Source organism: Oncorhynchus nerka, linkage group LG28 (assembly GCF_034236695.1).
Source record: "Oncorhynchus nerka isolate Pitt River linkage group LG28, Oner_Uvic_2.0, whole genome shotgun sequence".
Classification (NCBI taxonomy): domain Eukaryota; kingdom Metazoa; phylum Chordata; class Actinopteri; order Salmoniformes; family Salmonidae; genus Oncorhynchus; species Oncorhynchus nerka.
Window position 1 is genome coordinate 27,566,351 of NC_088423.1, and position 15,140 is coordinate 27,581,490.

The 15,140-nt window shown below is 49.1% G+C and overlaps 1 protein-coding gene across 2 annotated transcripts in view; it reads right to left on the reverse strand.

Annotated features, from left to right (window-relative positions):
- LOC115113070 (uncharacterized) overlaps positions 1-15,140 on the reverse strand; it is a 48,653-nt gene that overhangs the window by 19,955 nt on the left and 13,558 nt on the right. Inside the window, exons 2-6 of one of the 2 annotated variants that reach the window (XM_065012736.1) lie at positions 6,860-6,933; positions 4,394-4,471; positions 4,143-4,199; positions 3,797-3,988; positions 3,369-3,494 (exon numbers count right to left, since the gene is read on the reverse strand). In XM_065012736.1, coding sequence (XP_064868808.1) covers positions 3,369-3,494; positions 3,797-3,988; positions 4,143-4,199; positions 4,394-4,471; positions 6,860-6,933 — 527 coding nt within the window. Of the gene's footprint in view, positions 1-3,368; positions 3,495-3,796; positions 3,989-4,142; positions 4,200-4,393; positions 4,478-6,859; positions 6,934-15,140 lie in introns of both variants that reach the window. The other variant, XM_029640292.2, reaches the window with a different exon arrangement.

Genomic DNA, 15,140 nt, shown 5'->3' on the forward strand with positions numbered 1-15,140 from the left:
AATCTTTGCTTTCATATAGGCCATTTTTTCTCTGATCACATCATAAGCTCTATTTTGCTGTGTGCTTTTATTCATATTTGTTGCCACTCACGCAGTCCAAATGAGAGTTGTGGTTGCTTTTAATATTGGAAAAGCTAATGCTATTATTAGGCGTACATTAATATTTCTGGCATTGTTGGAAAGCTCAGATTATCCTCTTCTCATGCCAATTTTTATGGGAATAAATTCAGAGCTGTAATTTTTTTAACCTGTAGCCAAGGCTTATAGCCATATAGTTAATTATGGCTGGCATTGGTTACAATCTGCAACAATAGCAATATTTCTGGGGGGGATAGTAGGCCGAGTTGGACAAGGTTATCTGAATGTACACGGTGGAAGCTAGAGGTAAATATTAATAATTTAATGGGAGGGGGAGGGGAGGGGGTTCACCGGCTATTGTGACTAAAACTAGTCAACAATTTTGCAGAGTTGAAGTCATCTGATAATGACTCAAATGTGACTAAGAGAAAAGGTATTTGAGGATTACAACGAAGACTAAAATGATCTAAAATAGCTGCGGCAGGGTTAAATGTAAAAGCATAAAAACGTTTTATTTTTATTTATTTATATGTCCCTCTTTTTACACTCCAAAAACAAACATTCATATAAACAACAACTTAAACATCTCATCTGCCCAGACCCGCATGCTCACAACCCAATCCCTAGTGCCTGCATTATTGTTTGCCACTTGGCAATAAATTGTAACAATTTATTTCTTAGTCACCCATGCCATTTCAAATCAAAAATGTATTAGTCACATGCGCTGAATAAAACAGGTTTCACCTTAGTGAAATTCTTACTTACGAGAACCTAACTAACACTGCAATAAATAAAAAATATGGATAAGAATAAGAGATACAAGTAACAAGTAATAAAGAGCAGCAGTAAAAAATAAAAATATATACAGGGGGGTGCCGGTACAGAGTGAATGTAAGGGGGCACCAGGTAGTATGTACATGTAGACAGATTTAATTAAAGTGACTATGCATAGATGACAAGAGTGGCAGTGGTGTGGGTAGGGGCAATGCAAATAGTCTGGGTAGCCATTTGATTAGATGTTCAGGGGTCTTATGGCTTGGGGGTAGAAGCTGTTTAGAAGCCTCCTGGACCTAGACTTTGTGCTCAGGTACCGCTTGCCATGCGGTAGCAGAGAGAACAGTCTATGACTAGGGAGTCTGACCATTTTTAAGGCCTTCCTCTGACACCGCCTGGTATAGAGGTCCCGGATGGCAGGAAGCTTTGACCCAGAGATGTACGGGGCTGTACGCACTACCCTCTGTAATGCCTTATGGTCACAGGCCGAGCAGATGCCCTACCAGGCAGTGATGCTCTCGATGGTGCAGCTGTAGAACCTTGTGAGGATCTGAGGACCCACACCAAATCTTTTCAGTCTCCTGAGGGGGAATAGGTTTTGTTGTGCCCTCTTCACAGCTGTCTTGATGTGCTTGGACCATGATAGTTTGTTGGTGATGTGGACACCAAGGAACTTGAAGCTCTAAACCTGCTCCACTACAGCCCCGTAGATGAGAATGGGGGGAGTGCTCGGTCCTCTTTTTCCTGTAGTCCACAATCATCTCCTTAGACTTGATCACGTTGAGGGAGATGTTGTCCTGGCACCACACAGACAGGTCTCTGACCTCTTGTTGTTGTCGGTGATCAGGCTTACCACTGTTGTGTCATCGGCAAACTTAATAATGGTGTTGAATGCCGAGCTGTAGTCAATGAATAGCATTCCCACATAGGTGTTCCTTTTGTCCAGGTGGGAAAGGGAAGTGTGGAGTGCAATAGAGATTGCATCATCTGTGGATCTGTTACGCAAATTGGAGTGGGTCTAGGGTTTCTGGGATAATGGTGATGTGAGCCATGACCAGCCCTTCAAAGCACTTCATGGCTACAGACGTGAGTGCTACTGATCGGTAGTCATTTAGGCAGGTTACCTTAGTGCCTGTGCACAAGAACACTATGGTGGTCTGCTTAAAACATGCTGGCATTACAGACTCGGACAGGGAGAGGTTGAAAATGTCAGTGAAGACACTTGCCAGTTGGTCAGCGCATGCTCGCAGTAAACGTCCTGGTAATCTTTGTACTACGGGAATGTTGTTTTGTTTAAAGATCTGCCTCACATAGGCTGCGGAGAGCGTGATCACAGTCATCCGGAAGAGCTGGTGCTCTCATGCATGTTTAAGTGTTATTTGCCTCGAAGCTAGCATAGAAGTAGTTTAGCTTGTCTGGTAGGCTCGTGTCACTGGGCAGCTCTCGGCTGTGCTTCTAATTGTAGTCTGGAATGGTTTGCAAGCCCTGCCACATCCGACGAGCGTCGGAGCCGGTGTAGTACGATTCGTTCTTAGTCCTGTATTGACACTTTCTGTTTGATGGTTCAACAGGAAGGCATAGCGGAATTCTTATACGCTTCCGGGTTAGAGTCCCGCTCCTTTAAAGTGGCAGCTATAGCCTTTAGCTCAGTGCGGATGTTTGCCTGTAATCCATGGCTTCTGGTTGGGGTATGTACGTATGGTCACTGTGGGGACGATCGATGCACTAATTGATGAAGCCAATGACAAAAATACATAGTCCGCTGCCCCTCGTCTTACCAGACGCAGCTGTTCTAAACTGCCGGTACAGTGTATAACCAGCCAGCTGTATGTTCAGCCACGACTCCATGCGACTCCATGAAGCATAAGATAGAGTTTTATATGTCCCGTTAGTAGTTTAATCTTCCGCGTAAGTCATAGATTTTATTCTCCAGACTGCACATTTGCTAGCAGAATGGAAGGAAGTAGGGGTTTATTCGATCTCCTACGAATTCGCTGAAGGCAGCCCGCCCTCTGGCCCCCTTCTCTCCACGCAAGTCACAGGGATCTGGGCCTGTTCCCGAGAAAGCAGTATATCATTCGCGTCGGGCTCGTTAAAGAAAAAAAAAGGATTCTGCCTGTCCATGGTGAGTAATCGCAGTCCTGATGTCTAGAAGTTATTTTCGGTCATAAGAGACGGTAGCGGCAACATTACGTACAAAATAAGTAAACTAAGTTACAAACAATGCAAATAAACACGTAAAACGTCAGCCTTCTTCTCCGGCGCCATTGCACTATCAACACATCTACCACAGAAAGTAACTAGCCAGTCATCCTTAGCCAACAACACTCCTACCATAGCAACTTAAAGCTACCAAAGTAGCTAGCGATCCTTGGCCCCAACACTTCAGACTGACAGCTATTGACAAACCATCCACCACAGCAAATCTCTAGTTAGCTAGCTATAGTGGCTATCAGCACTCTTACGATAGCAACTAGTCAGCAATGTAGATATCTCAGAACTCAGGGTCCACTTACCTCTCTGGTTCTGCCCTCATTCTCCTTATTCTCTTTGGACTTGGCGCCAGGTTTGGTCATGCCTTTTGGCCGGATGTGGCTAGCAGCGTTAGCAAAGAATGCACTGCTCACATCCCACTCCAGTTCCTAGAGCAGAGAGGGAGAAAGAGAGAGAATGGTTTACTCAGGTGCCCCATCAGCTTGTATATGAAGACTCCTCAAATACACACAGCTCCCCTAAAAACTAGCCTGGGGAAGACGGATCATAATAATGGATGGAATGGAGTAATTGGAATGGTATCAAACGCATGGAATCCATGTGTTCGATACCATTCAAGCCATTACTATGATCCCATCCTCCCCAATTAATGTGCCACAACACAAATAGATCTAGGACCAGGCACCTACGCCATTGCTTTGCCCAAATGAACGAGTCAATCTGTCCCTACCTCTTCAGATGTTCGTGCAGCGGTATTCTGGGGTCCTTTAGTTCCAGAGGGGGCTGGCGATGGGGAACAGGGTTCCTTAGAGCAGGCAATGGCTGTTTTATCTTCTTTTTCTACATCCTCTTCTACCTCCACCTCAGACTCACTCTCATCTTTATCCTCTTCCTCCTTAGATCTACCATCATCCTCCACATCCTGGAAAACAAAGAGAGCATATCATAAATGAGCTGAAATGCAAACTGTCCATTCCTTTTTATAAAGAATTTTTCTGATCATTGTAAATGAGGCTGTTAAGCATCGCATAATTTAAATTAATTCAGAATACATGTAATATTGGTATGTCGTTAACCTGGTCAGTGCCCTCAGGCTTCTTCACCTGCTCCAGCTTCTTGCGTTCCCGTCGACGCTGAGAGGAACATTGTAACAGCATCAGGATACACAGATTGGGTGCTAAATATGTGGTTCACTATGGACAGAGCAGGTCCCTCACGGTTTTTAACCAAACACTATGGCTCAGGAAGATTTGGTGTGTGTGTATATAGGAGTAAGTGTGTGCGTATGTACAGTATGTATGAATTAATGTGAGAGTGTGTTGCTCACCTTCCTCTTGGCTCTGCGTCGCGCCGCTCTGTGTTTGGCCTTCTCCTCCTCGCTCAGACAGTCCTCTCCACTGATGTCCTGTTCCTAACACACACATTCATTATTAAGTGCATTGATAATGTTGTACCCACAGTGATCGTCAGTACATTTCCCAACCAGAAGCAATGGATTAAAGGCAACATCCTAATGGTTATAAGAAATCCCGCTACGCCTTCCGACGAACCAACAAACAGGCCAAGCATCAATACAGGGAAAAAAATTGAATCCTAATACGCCAGCTCTGACACTCATCGGATGTGGCAGGGCTTGCAATCTTTTACGGATTAGAGGGGAAACCAGCCGCAAGCTACCAGACAAACTAAATACCTCCAGTTTGCTTCCAAGCTAGAAGCACTGAACCATGCAGTAGAGCACCAGCTATTCCGGATGACTGAACACGTACTCCGTAGCTGATGGGAGTAACATTTACAAGGACGCAAGGCCAGACGAATTACCAGGATGCATACTCTGAGCATGAGTTGACCAGCTGGGAAGGGTCTTCACTGACATTCAATATCTACTTGACTAAGTCTAATACCTGCATGTTTCAAGCAGACCACCATAGTCAATGTGCCCAAGAACGCCAAAGTAACCCGTCTAAATTAATTTCAACCCGTAGCACTCACATCTGTAGCCATGAAATGACTCACATCAAAACCATCATACCAGACACCTTGAACCCACTCCTTGAACCGCCCCAACAGATCCAAAAATTACAATCTCTATTGCACTTTTCCATCTGGAAAAAAAAGGACCTATTCCCCCTCAGGAGACTGAAAAGATTTGGCGTGGGTCCTCAGATCCTCAAAAGTTTCTACAGCTGCACCATCGAGAGCATGGTTGCATCACTGCTTGGTATGGCAACTGCTCAGCCTCCAACCGCAAGGCACTACAGAGGGTAGTGCATATGGCCCAGTACACCACTGGGGCAAAGCTTCCTGCCATCCAGGACCTCTATACAAGGCGGTGTCAGAGGAAGGAACAAAAAAAATTCAGACTCCAGCCACCCTAGTCATAGACTGTTCTCTACAAGTCTACAGCCCGAGCATCCTGTCGGGATGTATCACAGTCTGGTATGGCAACTGCACCACCAATCAACCCCAAGGCTTTCCAGAGGGTAGTGCGGTCTGCACAATGCATCACCGGGGGCAAACTACCTGCCCTCCAGGACACCTACAGCACCCAATGTCACAAGAAGGCCAAAAAGATCATCAAGTACAACAACCACCCGAGCCACTGCCTGTTTACCCCGCTATCATCCAGAAGGTAAGGTCAGTACAGATGCATCAAAGCTGGGACCGAGACACTGAAAAACAGCTTCTATCTCAAGGTCATCAGACTTTTAAACAGCCATCACTAACAGAGGCTGCTGTCAACATACAGACTCAAATCTCTGGCTACTTTAATAAATGGACTTAAAAGGTATCACTAGTCACCTTAAATAACGCCACTTTAATAATGTTTACATATCCTACATTATTCATCTCATATGTATATACTGCTCTATACCGCACAGCCTCCGCTCATCCATATATTTATATGTACATATTCTTACCCAGCCCTTTAAATTTGTGTGTATAATGTGGTAGTTGTGAATTTGTTAGATATTACTGCATTGATGGAACTAGAAGCACAAGTATTTCGCTACACTCACATTAACATCTGCTAACCATGTGTATGTGACCAATCAAATTTCATTTGAGGTCCAAAAGGCTTCTCACCCCCCAAGACTGCTGAACAGCTAATCAAATGGCCGACTAGACTATTTGCATTGCCCCCCCCCCTTTACGCTGCTGCTATCCTCTGTTAATTATCTATGCAGTCACTTTAACGCTACCGACATGTACATATTACCTCGACTAACCGGTGCCCCCACACATTGACTCTGTATCTTGACCCCGGTATAGCCTCGCTTTGTTATTTTACTGCTGCGCTCTAATTATTTGTTACTTTTATTTCTTATTTTTTACTTAAAACATATTTTTCTTAACTGTGTGTTGTTGGTAAGGGCTTGTAAGTAAGCATTTTACTGTAAGGTCTACACCGGTTGTATTCAGTGCATGTGACGAATACAATTTGATTTGACTTACAGTTGACTGGGGTAACACTAGCAGGGAAGAAATTTGACGAACAGACTTGTTGGAAAGGTGGCATCCTATGACGTTGCCACGTTGAAAGTCACGGAGGTCTTCAGAAAATCCATTCTACTGCCCTTGTCTACGGAGGTTGCATAGTGGTGTGCTTGATTTTATACACCTGTCAGCAACAGTTGTAGCTGAAATAGCCGAATCCACTAATTTGAGGGTTGTCCACATACTTTTAGCCAAACTTCAAGACCACAATGCACCGACCACTGTCAAACATACAGCCCCTTGTCCTTCAGTGTAACATGTCCTTACCTTGGACAGTGTAACATCATTACCTTACCTGTGTGATGTCGGTGGGCTCAGAGGTCACTGCTCCACATTCCATCTCCTCCTGGTGCTGAGCACTGGAGGTTTCTGGGTGAAAAGCACAACATACATTAAGTAGTACGTCAGGGTTCTATTTGTACATTGCATTCTCAAAGATAACCCATTCTCTACACCAGACATCGATTAGGTTAGAAACCAGGCTAACTTCAACATCTGAACTGTGAAAGGTCAGTCAGCTAAAGGTTTGTACGAGGTCACGGCTTCACCGAGGTCTGATTCATGTCAGTCAGTCACACAGAAGTCTTATGACTGAACACTTCCTTATGCAGAAGGAGAACCGTTTTTGTTTTTACTGTCGAAGCGTGCCTTAAGCAAACCAGAGTCAATCTTTTCTATTTTTACATTTCAAACAAGCTCTGAATTCTGATGGAGAACAATAGAGGACCAAAACGAGGGCATTCAAAAGAAGTGAAATGGCAGTCAAGAGGTATGTCAAGAGGTATGTGTATGCTATATGACTGGTTTAGAAACATGTCCTTGATAAGATAACCTTACACAGGGATAAACTTTGCAGGGCTTGCAGTTAGCTTTTCAGTGATAGCCTGGCTGTGACACCACGCCCCATGTTGATCTCAGTGGACTAATGAGCCGTGTGTGAAAACGACTGATATGGACTTTTTTTTTAGGGCCGATGACGATTTTTTGGGGTCAAGGAGGCCGATGGTCGATATTTTAGGCAGATATTCAATATTAACTTAGAAAATGTTGATGACAAAATTTGCCAGAGACAGACAATTATTTTTTATATCAAACAAATTTGACTTTGTTTTTAACCAAACTAATGGTAATAATTTTATTTGAACGATAAATCTCTTGATAAACTGGTTAAATTAAGATGGCAAAGTAACAACACAGGTGAATGGATATTCAGTAGGAGAGTGTGCACACATTGAGTTATTGAGCTTCTTTTGGCTAATCTGGTGCTACAGATGACAAATCGGTTTGCCTTTCATTTGGGACATATTAACATCATTTAGGGACTGCTGTTAGTTTGAAAATATTAAATCTATTCAATGCAAATGGTTCAAGGTAACATCACAATGTGATCACGGATGCTTATGAAACAAGTAACAATGTTTTAAGCTGTCAGAACACCTCTAAAAAAAAAAAAAAACAGCTGCCAGGACAATTTATTATTATTATTTTTTAAACGACTCAATTGTCTAGTTCAGCTATTTGTCAAGAAATGGGCGGGTTGTAACTTTATCCTACTGCTATGATTGGATAGAGCGAGGCTGTAATACCGCTCCCTTTCACATATCTCTTCATCAATCATATCACTTGCTGGCTGCAGTTTACTGCTACTATGATAACTAGCTCAATGGCGATGACATTTGCTACCAAGCCATAAATGTGCACAATATCTAATATTTGTCTGAATGACTCAAATCTGCACATAGTTTGAGAAGTGAGAAGGCACAGGCACTGATCTAAAGCTTTCTTGGTCCATAAACATGCAGGCAGATTCTTAGGTAGCTAAACCTATTGCCAACCTTTATGTTAGGCATTTTAAACACTTAATTCTTTCCTATTATGACAATCTAATCCGACTATAAACTGTCAATTTACAGATACGATTGTGGTGTGTTAGATGAGCACACCAGTAAATATTGTAGCGACCCGCACAGACAGCTGTGTGTTATGTGCTAGGCTAGGAGGTGGTTGTGTTGTACTGACCAGTACCCGGTGTTCGCGGGGTCCGACATGTCAATCAACCTGCTATCTGCCAATCACGGGAATGCCTGGAATGTTCTGATGCCGGGCATCCTGGTGGTTGGCGGAGTGGCGTGGAGGGGGGTTGGGCATTGGAAGTTAAGACCAGGTTCAGCCTTTGTTCTCTCTCTCTTACGTCTGGGCTTCACAAGAGAAGGTCACGATTGGCTTGTGGGTTATCTGTCATCTATTTGGCGTGTGCTACGGCCCAAACAGTAGCCTGTGTAAAGTTGGTTCAATAAACCGTCAATTCGCAAACTCAAGCCTCTGTCTGGACAATTGTTCATTTATGATCTAGTCAGGTCATTACATTGGTGTCAGAAGTAAAAACGTTGATACAAGTTAGCCAGCTAGCTAGCTGACGTATGTGGCTAGCTACCGTAGGTGAGAACGGGGATTGAAAATGCTTCGAGGGAATCCGAAAGTGAAGGTGGAGGTAGGGGACGATTATGGCCAAGGAGGTGCGTGTGAATGGACGTCGGGGGTTCTGTCTGAGGAGATCGCCAGGGCGTCGGAGCGCAGAGGCCGCTTGAGGGAGGACGTTAGAGTGATGGCGGCTGAAGCGGGCAGGAGTGCTTCGTCGAGTGTATTTCGCGCGGATTCTGGTGGGCGGACCGAAGTGGCGACGTCGACGCGGCGTGACGAGAAATCTGGGGCTCAGGATGTAAACAAACATGGCGGCGCCCAGTTCCCGGCTGCGTCCGTATCTATTAAGACCCCGAGGTATTCCGGTAAGGCGGATTGGGAAGCTTTTCATGCTCAGTTTGAACTGTTAGCTCATTTTAGGGGGTGGTCGGATGAAGAAAGGGCACTGCAGTTGGCTTTATGCCTCACGGTTGAAGCTCTGGCCTGTTTGATATTGATTAGCCCCGAGGACAGGCATGATTATGGTGCTCTAGTGGGAGCACTGAGGAGGCGCTATGGACAGTGTGTACAGCCCGGGCTACTGCGCTCCGAACTGAGGAATAGACGCAGGCAGCCTGGAGAGCCTCTACGGGTGCTAGCTAATGACATTGAGAGCCTCTCTCGGCGGGCATATGCTCACATGCCCCCCTCCGTGCAGAGCGAGCTAGCACGGGACCAGTTCATACAGGCGCTCTCCCCTACGGAGCTGCGCATACAGACCCAGCTGGCTCATCCTGAGTCATTGCAGACAGCCTTGGAGATGGCTTTGGAGAGGGAGCTGGTGTGGGCTGGGGCTTCAGCTGGGGCTTTGGTGGGGGTGCAGGGAGACACACCCTCTGTGCGAGCTGGGGGGGCAGAGCAGCCCGGAGCCGGAAAAGCCTGCTTGGGTGGCCGAAATGACAGAACTCATTCGGGCTGTGTCGCTACAGGCGGCACGAAACACAAGCCCTGGTCCCAGGGTCTGCTGGGGTTGTGGCCAGCCAGGCCATCTGCGCCGAGATTGCCCCATGTCCCCCAGAGCTCAGGGAAACGGCTCGGGGTCCGCATAGACCGGGTAGTGCGGACCCCTGGCTTTCTATCCCAACCACCATCATCTTCAGGAGGAGCCCACCGGCACAGACGGGGAAGCAAGGCTCCACTTCCCCCAGAAGCAGACGAGGGCAAGCGGATGGAGCCTGTTGTTGTGGTGGGCCGGACCTGTGTTGGGGACTTTTGTCATGTCCCTGTCACTGTGGAGGGGTGCCCTGCTCCGCCCTGGTGGACACTGGGTCCACAGTAACCCTGGTGAGGCCAGATATTGTGCCAGGTTGGACTCAGTGTGAGCCTACAACTGTGCAGCTCCGCACAGTCACAGGTGAGCTGGCACCCATGAAAGGGAAGGGAATAATGACTCTGACAGTAGGGGGCAGGACTGTGCGTCATCCTGTGTGGGTGGCGGCTGTGCAGGACCCTTGTATCCTGGGGTTGGACTTTCTTAGGAGCACAGGCTGCCAGTTAGACCTAAATAGGGGCACACTGAGCTTCCAGGGAGGGACGGAAGTCACCATGGCCCCCCTAATGTCACATTCACTCAACCCAACAAACCCTTTACTCCAACAGTTAAAGCAGCAGAGACTCATGGCTGCGCCCTCCCCACAGCTGTGTGTGACTTTTCCCCAGTCCCCCTGTCACCTACGGCGGTGTGTTACATTCCCCAGCTACCTCCATGACACAGCCCTCTGTGAGCCCGGGCCGCACCTCCCCAGCCCAGCTACCCCAGATGGGAGAGGAGAGGACACTGTCTGCAGTGAGGGAGATATGGGGGAGGAACTGTGTTGGTCTTGACCCTGAGCAGCAGGAACGGTTGTGGCAGTTGCTGTTTGAATTCAGAGACTGCTTTGCGTTGAGTGAGGAAGAGGTGGGTCAGACTCTTCTGGTGCAGCATGAGATCGACACAGGTGATGCTCGACCCATCAAGATGCGTCCCCGCCGTATCCCGCTGGCACGCCAGGAGGCGGCAGACAAGGCTGTGTTGGAGATGCAGCGGGCAGACTTCATTGAGCCCTCAGACAGCCCCTGGGCGGCGCCAGTCGTCATGGTTCCGAAGAAGGGGGCAAGCTGAGGTTCTGTGCGGACTACAGGCGGCTGAATGAGGTAACCAGGAAGGACTCATACCCCATACCACGTATCGATGAGTCGCTGGACCTGGTTAGGGGTCCTCCTGGTTCTCCTCACTAGACCTCCGCAGTGGCTACTGGCAGGTGCCCCTCTCCCCAGAGGCCAGAGCCAAAACTGCGTTCTCCACTAACAGAGGACACTGGCAGTTCAAGGTCCTGTGCTTTGGCCTGTGCAACGCTCCAGCTACTTTTGAGCGTTTGATGGACAGGGTGCTGGATGGCATCCCCCGACAGCAGTGTCTGGTATACCTCGATGACATCCTGGCCCATGGCAGCTCCTTCCAGTCAGCCCTGGGGCGCTACGGCGTGTGCTGGAGAGGGTGGCTGCCGCAGGTCTGAAGCTCCACCCCGAGAAGTGCCACTTCATGAGGAGAGAGTGTCCTTCTTGGGCCACCGAGTGGGGAAGGAGGGGATCAGCACCATGGAGGACAAGGTAGGGGCTGTCAGAGACTGGCCCACCCCCACCGACCAGCGTCAGCTGAAGAGCTTCCTGGGCCTGGCCTCGTACTACAGGAGGTTTGTACGGGGCTTCTCAAGCGTTGCTGCTCCACTGAACCGCCTGCTGCCGAAGGACAAGGCTTTCACTTGGACAGTGGAGTGTGAGGAGGCGTTCAACACCCTCAAACGTGCACTGATCGAGGCCCCGTGCTCGCCCCCTGACCTCACCTTGCCCTTTATCCTGGACACAGACGCGAGCAATGTGGGCATGGGTGGGGTGCTGGCCCAGGTGGGGCCAGAGGGGAGAGAGTGGTGGCGTACTTCAGCAAAACATTTGACAAACATGAGCGCCGCTACTGTGTCACCCGGCGGGAGCTCTTGGCTGTTGTGGCTTCCGTCAAACACTTCCAAGTACTACCTGGGTGGTCTGCCCTTTACTGTAAGGACTGACCACTCTGCTCTCCAGTGGCTCATGTCTTTCAGAGAGCCAGAGGGGCAGGTGGCACGCTGGTTGGAGGAGCTTCAGCCGTATGACTTCACGGTGGTGCACAGGGCAGGGGCACGCCACTCCAACGCCGACGCCATGTCCCGTCGGCCCTGTACTGCAGACGGCTGCCGCCACTGTGAACGGAGAGAGGGACGGGAGAGAGAGCTGCGGGCAGAGGAGGGTGTCTGTGCCACAGTGTGTCGGGCGAGCGGGCCTGTCTGCTGTGAGCTGCAGACTGTCGACGTGGCTGAATGGCGGCAGCAGCAGGGACGGGACACAGACCTACAGCCAGTGCTACAGTGGGTAGAGGCACAGGTGAGGCCACCATGGGAAGAGGTGACAGCGCTCTCACTCGCGACCAAAGGGTTGTGGTCAAAGTTTGAGAGACTGCGGCTGGCTGATGGCGTGCTACAGCGGGCATGGAAGGAGTCAGCTACGGGAGAGGAGAGGTGGCAGGTGGTGGTCCCAAAAGCATTGCGGGAGGCTGTGCTCCAGAGTACTCATGGGGGTGGGGACTGGACACTTTGGGGTCACAAAACACTGCGCCGTCTCCGTCAGGGCTTCTACTGGGGGCAGCACAAGAGGGATGTGGAGGACTTTTGTCGCCGCTGTGACAACTGCACAGCGAGAAAGGGCCCCCAGGCCGCTCTCATGCTCAGCTCCAACAGTTCCCAGTGGGGGCTCCCATGGAGAGGGTGGGAGTGGATGTAGTTGGGCCGTTCCCACCACAGACAGTGGAAACCGCTGGGTGCTCACGGCCATGGACTATTTCACAAAATGGCCCGAGGCCTATGCTCTGCCTGACCAGGAGGCAGAGACCATCGTCGACGCCCTGACAGCGGGGATGTTCAGCAGGTTTGGAGCTGCAGAGTCCATCCACAGCGACCAAGGCAGAAACTTTGAGTCCCGTGTGTTCGCCACCATGTGTGAGAGGCTGGGTATGCACAAGACCCGCACTACTCCTCTCCATCCTCAAAGTGATGGCCTTGTGGAGCGCTTCAACAAAACGCTTGGACAGCAGCTGGCCATCGTCTCTTCCAAACACCAGCGTGACTGGGACAAGCACCTGCCTATGGTCCTCATGGCATGCCGCTCCGCTGTCCAAGACTCCACCTCCTGCACGCCTGCCCTCCTCATGCTGGGGAGAGATCCGCACCCCTGCGGAGATGGCGTTTGGTCGGCCCCTGGATAGCCCTCATGTTCCTCCGGGGCCGGAGTATGCCCGGAGACTCCAGGACCGCCTGGAGACAGCCCACACCTTCGCCAGAGAGCAGCTGGTGAATGCAGGTGTGAGGCAGAAAAGGAACTATGACGTGCACACCCGGGAAGGCACTTTGTGGCTGGGGAGCTGGTCTGGGTCTACAGCCCCCTAAGGAAAAAAGGCAGATGCCCCAAGTTGGACAGTCACTGGGTGGGACCCTGCAGTGTCCTGGAGAGGGTAGGGAGGTTGTGTACCGGGTGCAGCTTCCTCCCAGGGGAGAAAGGTGGCACTGCACCGGGACAGGTTAGCCCCATACAGAGGGCCTCTTCTCCCTAAACCCCAGGAACCCCCACAATTCCCCTCTCTGGCAATGACATTCTCCAGGCACCCACCCTCAGGTGCCGCAGACAAGGCTCCAGACAGCCCACTCCCCCTGTCTCCCCCTGTGTCACCGCGTGGTTCCCCAGAACCACGGACTGTATTACCCGTTCCCGCTTCCTTGTCCCCCATATCCCTGCCTTCATCCCCTGGTTCCCAGAGGGGCACTCTGCGACCATCACGGCCACGCAGGCAAAGGAGACCTCCGGGTCGCTTCAGAGACTTTGTTTGTTCCCTCGGGGACGAGGGACTTTGTGGTGGGGGGGCTGTGTAGCGACCCGCACAGACAGCTGTGTGTTATGTGCTAGGCTAGGAGGTGGTTGTGTTGTACTGACCAGTACCCGGTGTTCGCGGGGTCCGACATGTCAATCAACCTGCTATCTGCCAATCACGGGAATGCCTGGAATGTTCTGATGCCGGGCATCCTGGTGGTTGGCGGAGTGGCGTGGAGGGGGGTTGGGCATTGGAAGTTAAGACCAGGTTCAGCCTTTGTTCTCTCTCTCTTACGTCTGGGCTTCACAAGAGAAGGTCACGATTGGCTTGTGGGTTATCTGTCATCTATTTGGCGTGTGCTACGGCCCAAACAGTAGCCTGTGTAAAGTTGGTTCAATAAACCGTCAATTCGCAAACTCAAGCCTCTGTCTGGACAATTGTTCATTTATGATCTAGTCAGGTCATTACAATATGTTACACCAAAAATATTTAGAAACTATGGTTACACAAGTCAGATGGCTCGTTGCCAAAAATGGTGCATTTTCAAAATGATAACCAGTTAATGCTAGCTATATTTGCAATTATCTCCCATCTGATAACTTAGCACCATGTTATCCTAGCCAACTAGATAGCATACAGTAGTAGCTAATAAAGCTAGCTAGTTAATACCACAGATGAAAAAGTTAATTCTCGTAATCTTTGCTAACAGGGCACATAGCCATCTGCTTATTGCATGCATGTCGGGAACGTCGACACAAGCCTCATTATTAGTGACTTAAACTCGAACTTGCAACAGAAGTTTGATTTGGGTCACTGTAATTTCATCCGTTTCTCTACACTGCACCTTTCTGTTGGAGAATGAGCTAGCTTGCTGCTGTTAATTTTCCCAGCTAAACATTCCTCTGCATTGTGCAGTGCTCTTGGTTCAGGCGGTGAGTAGCAGCTGCCATAGCAGCAGTTTTGCTATGTAGAGTGACTATCGGCAAAGTCGACCGATAGCAGATAGACTAGAAAAAGGGCCAATGTCGGCCCACTATATCAGCTCGGCCGACCATTGGTCGTTCTCTAGTGAAAACAGCATATCTGAGGAGCTTTCAGAGACACTCCTCCGCTCCCACTAGTCGGCATAGCAGAGAAGGGGAAAAAGGGATATGTTCAGCAGGCAAATGTTGTGAAATGTTTTATATAGAATTGCAATGAATAGCGCTGACAATCCCTTATTCTAAAGGTCAAATAAGCATGT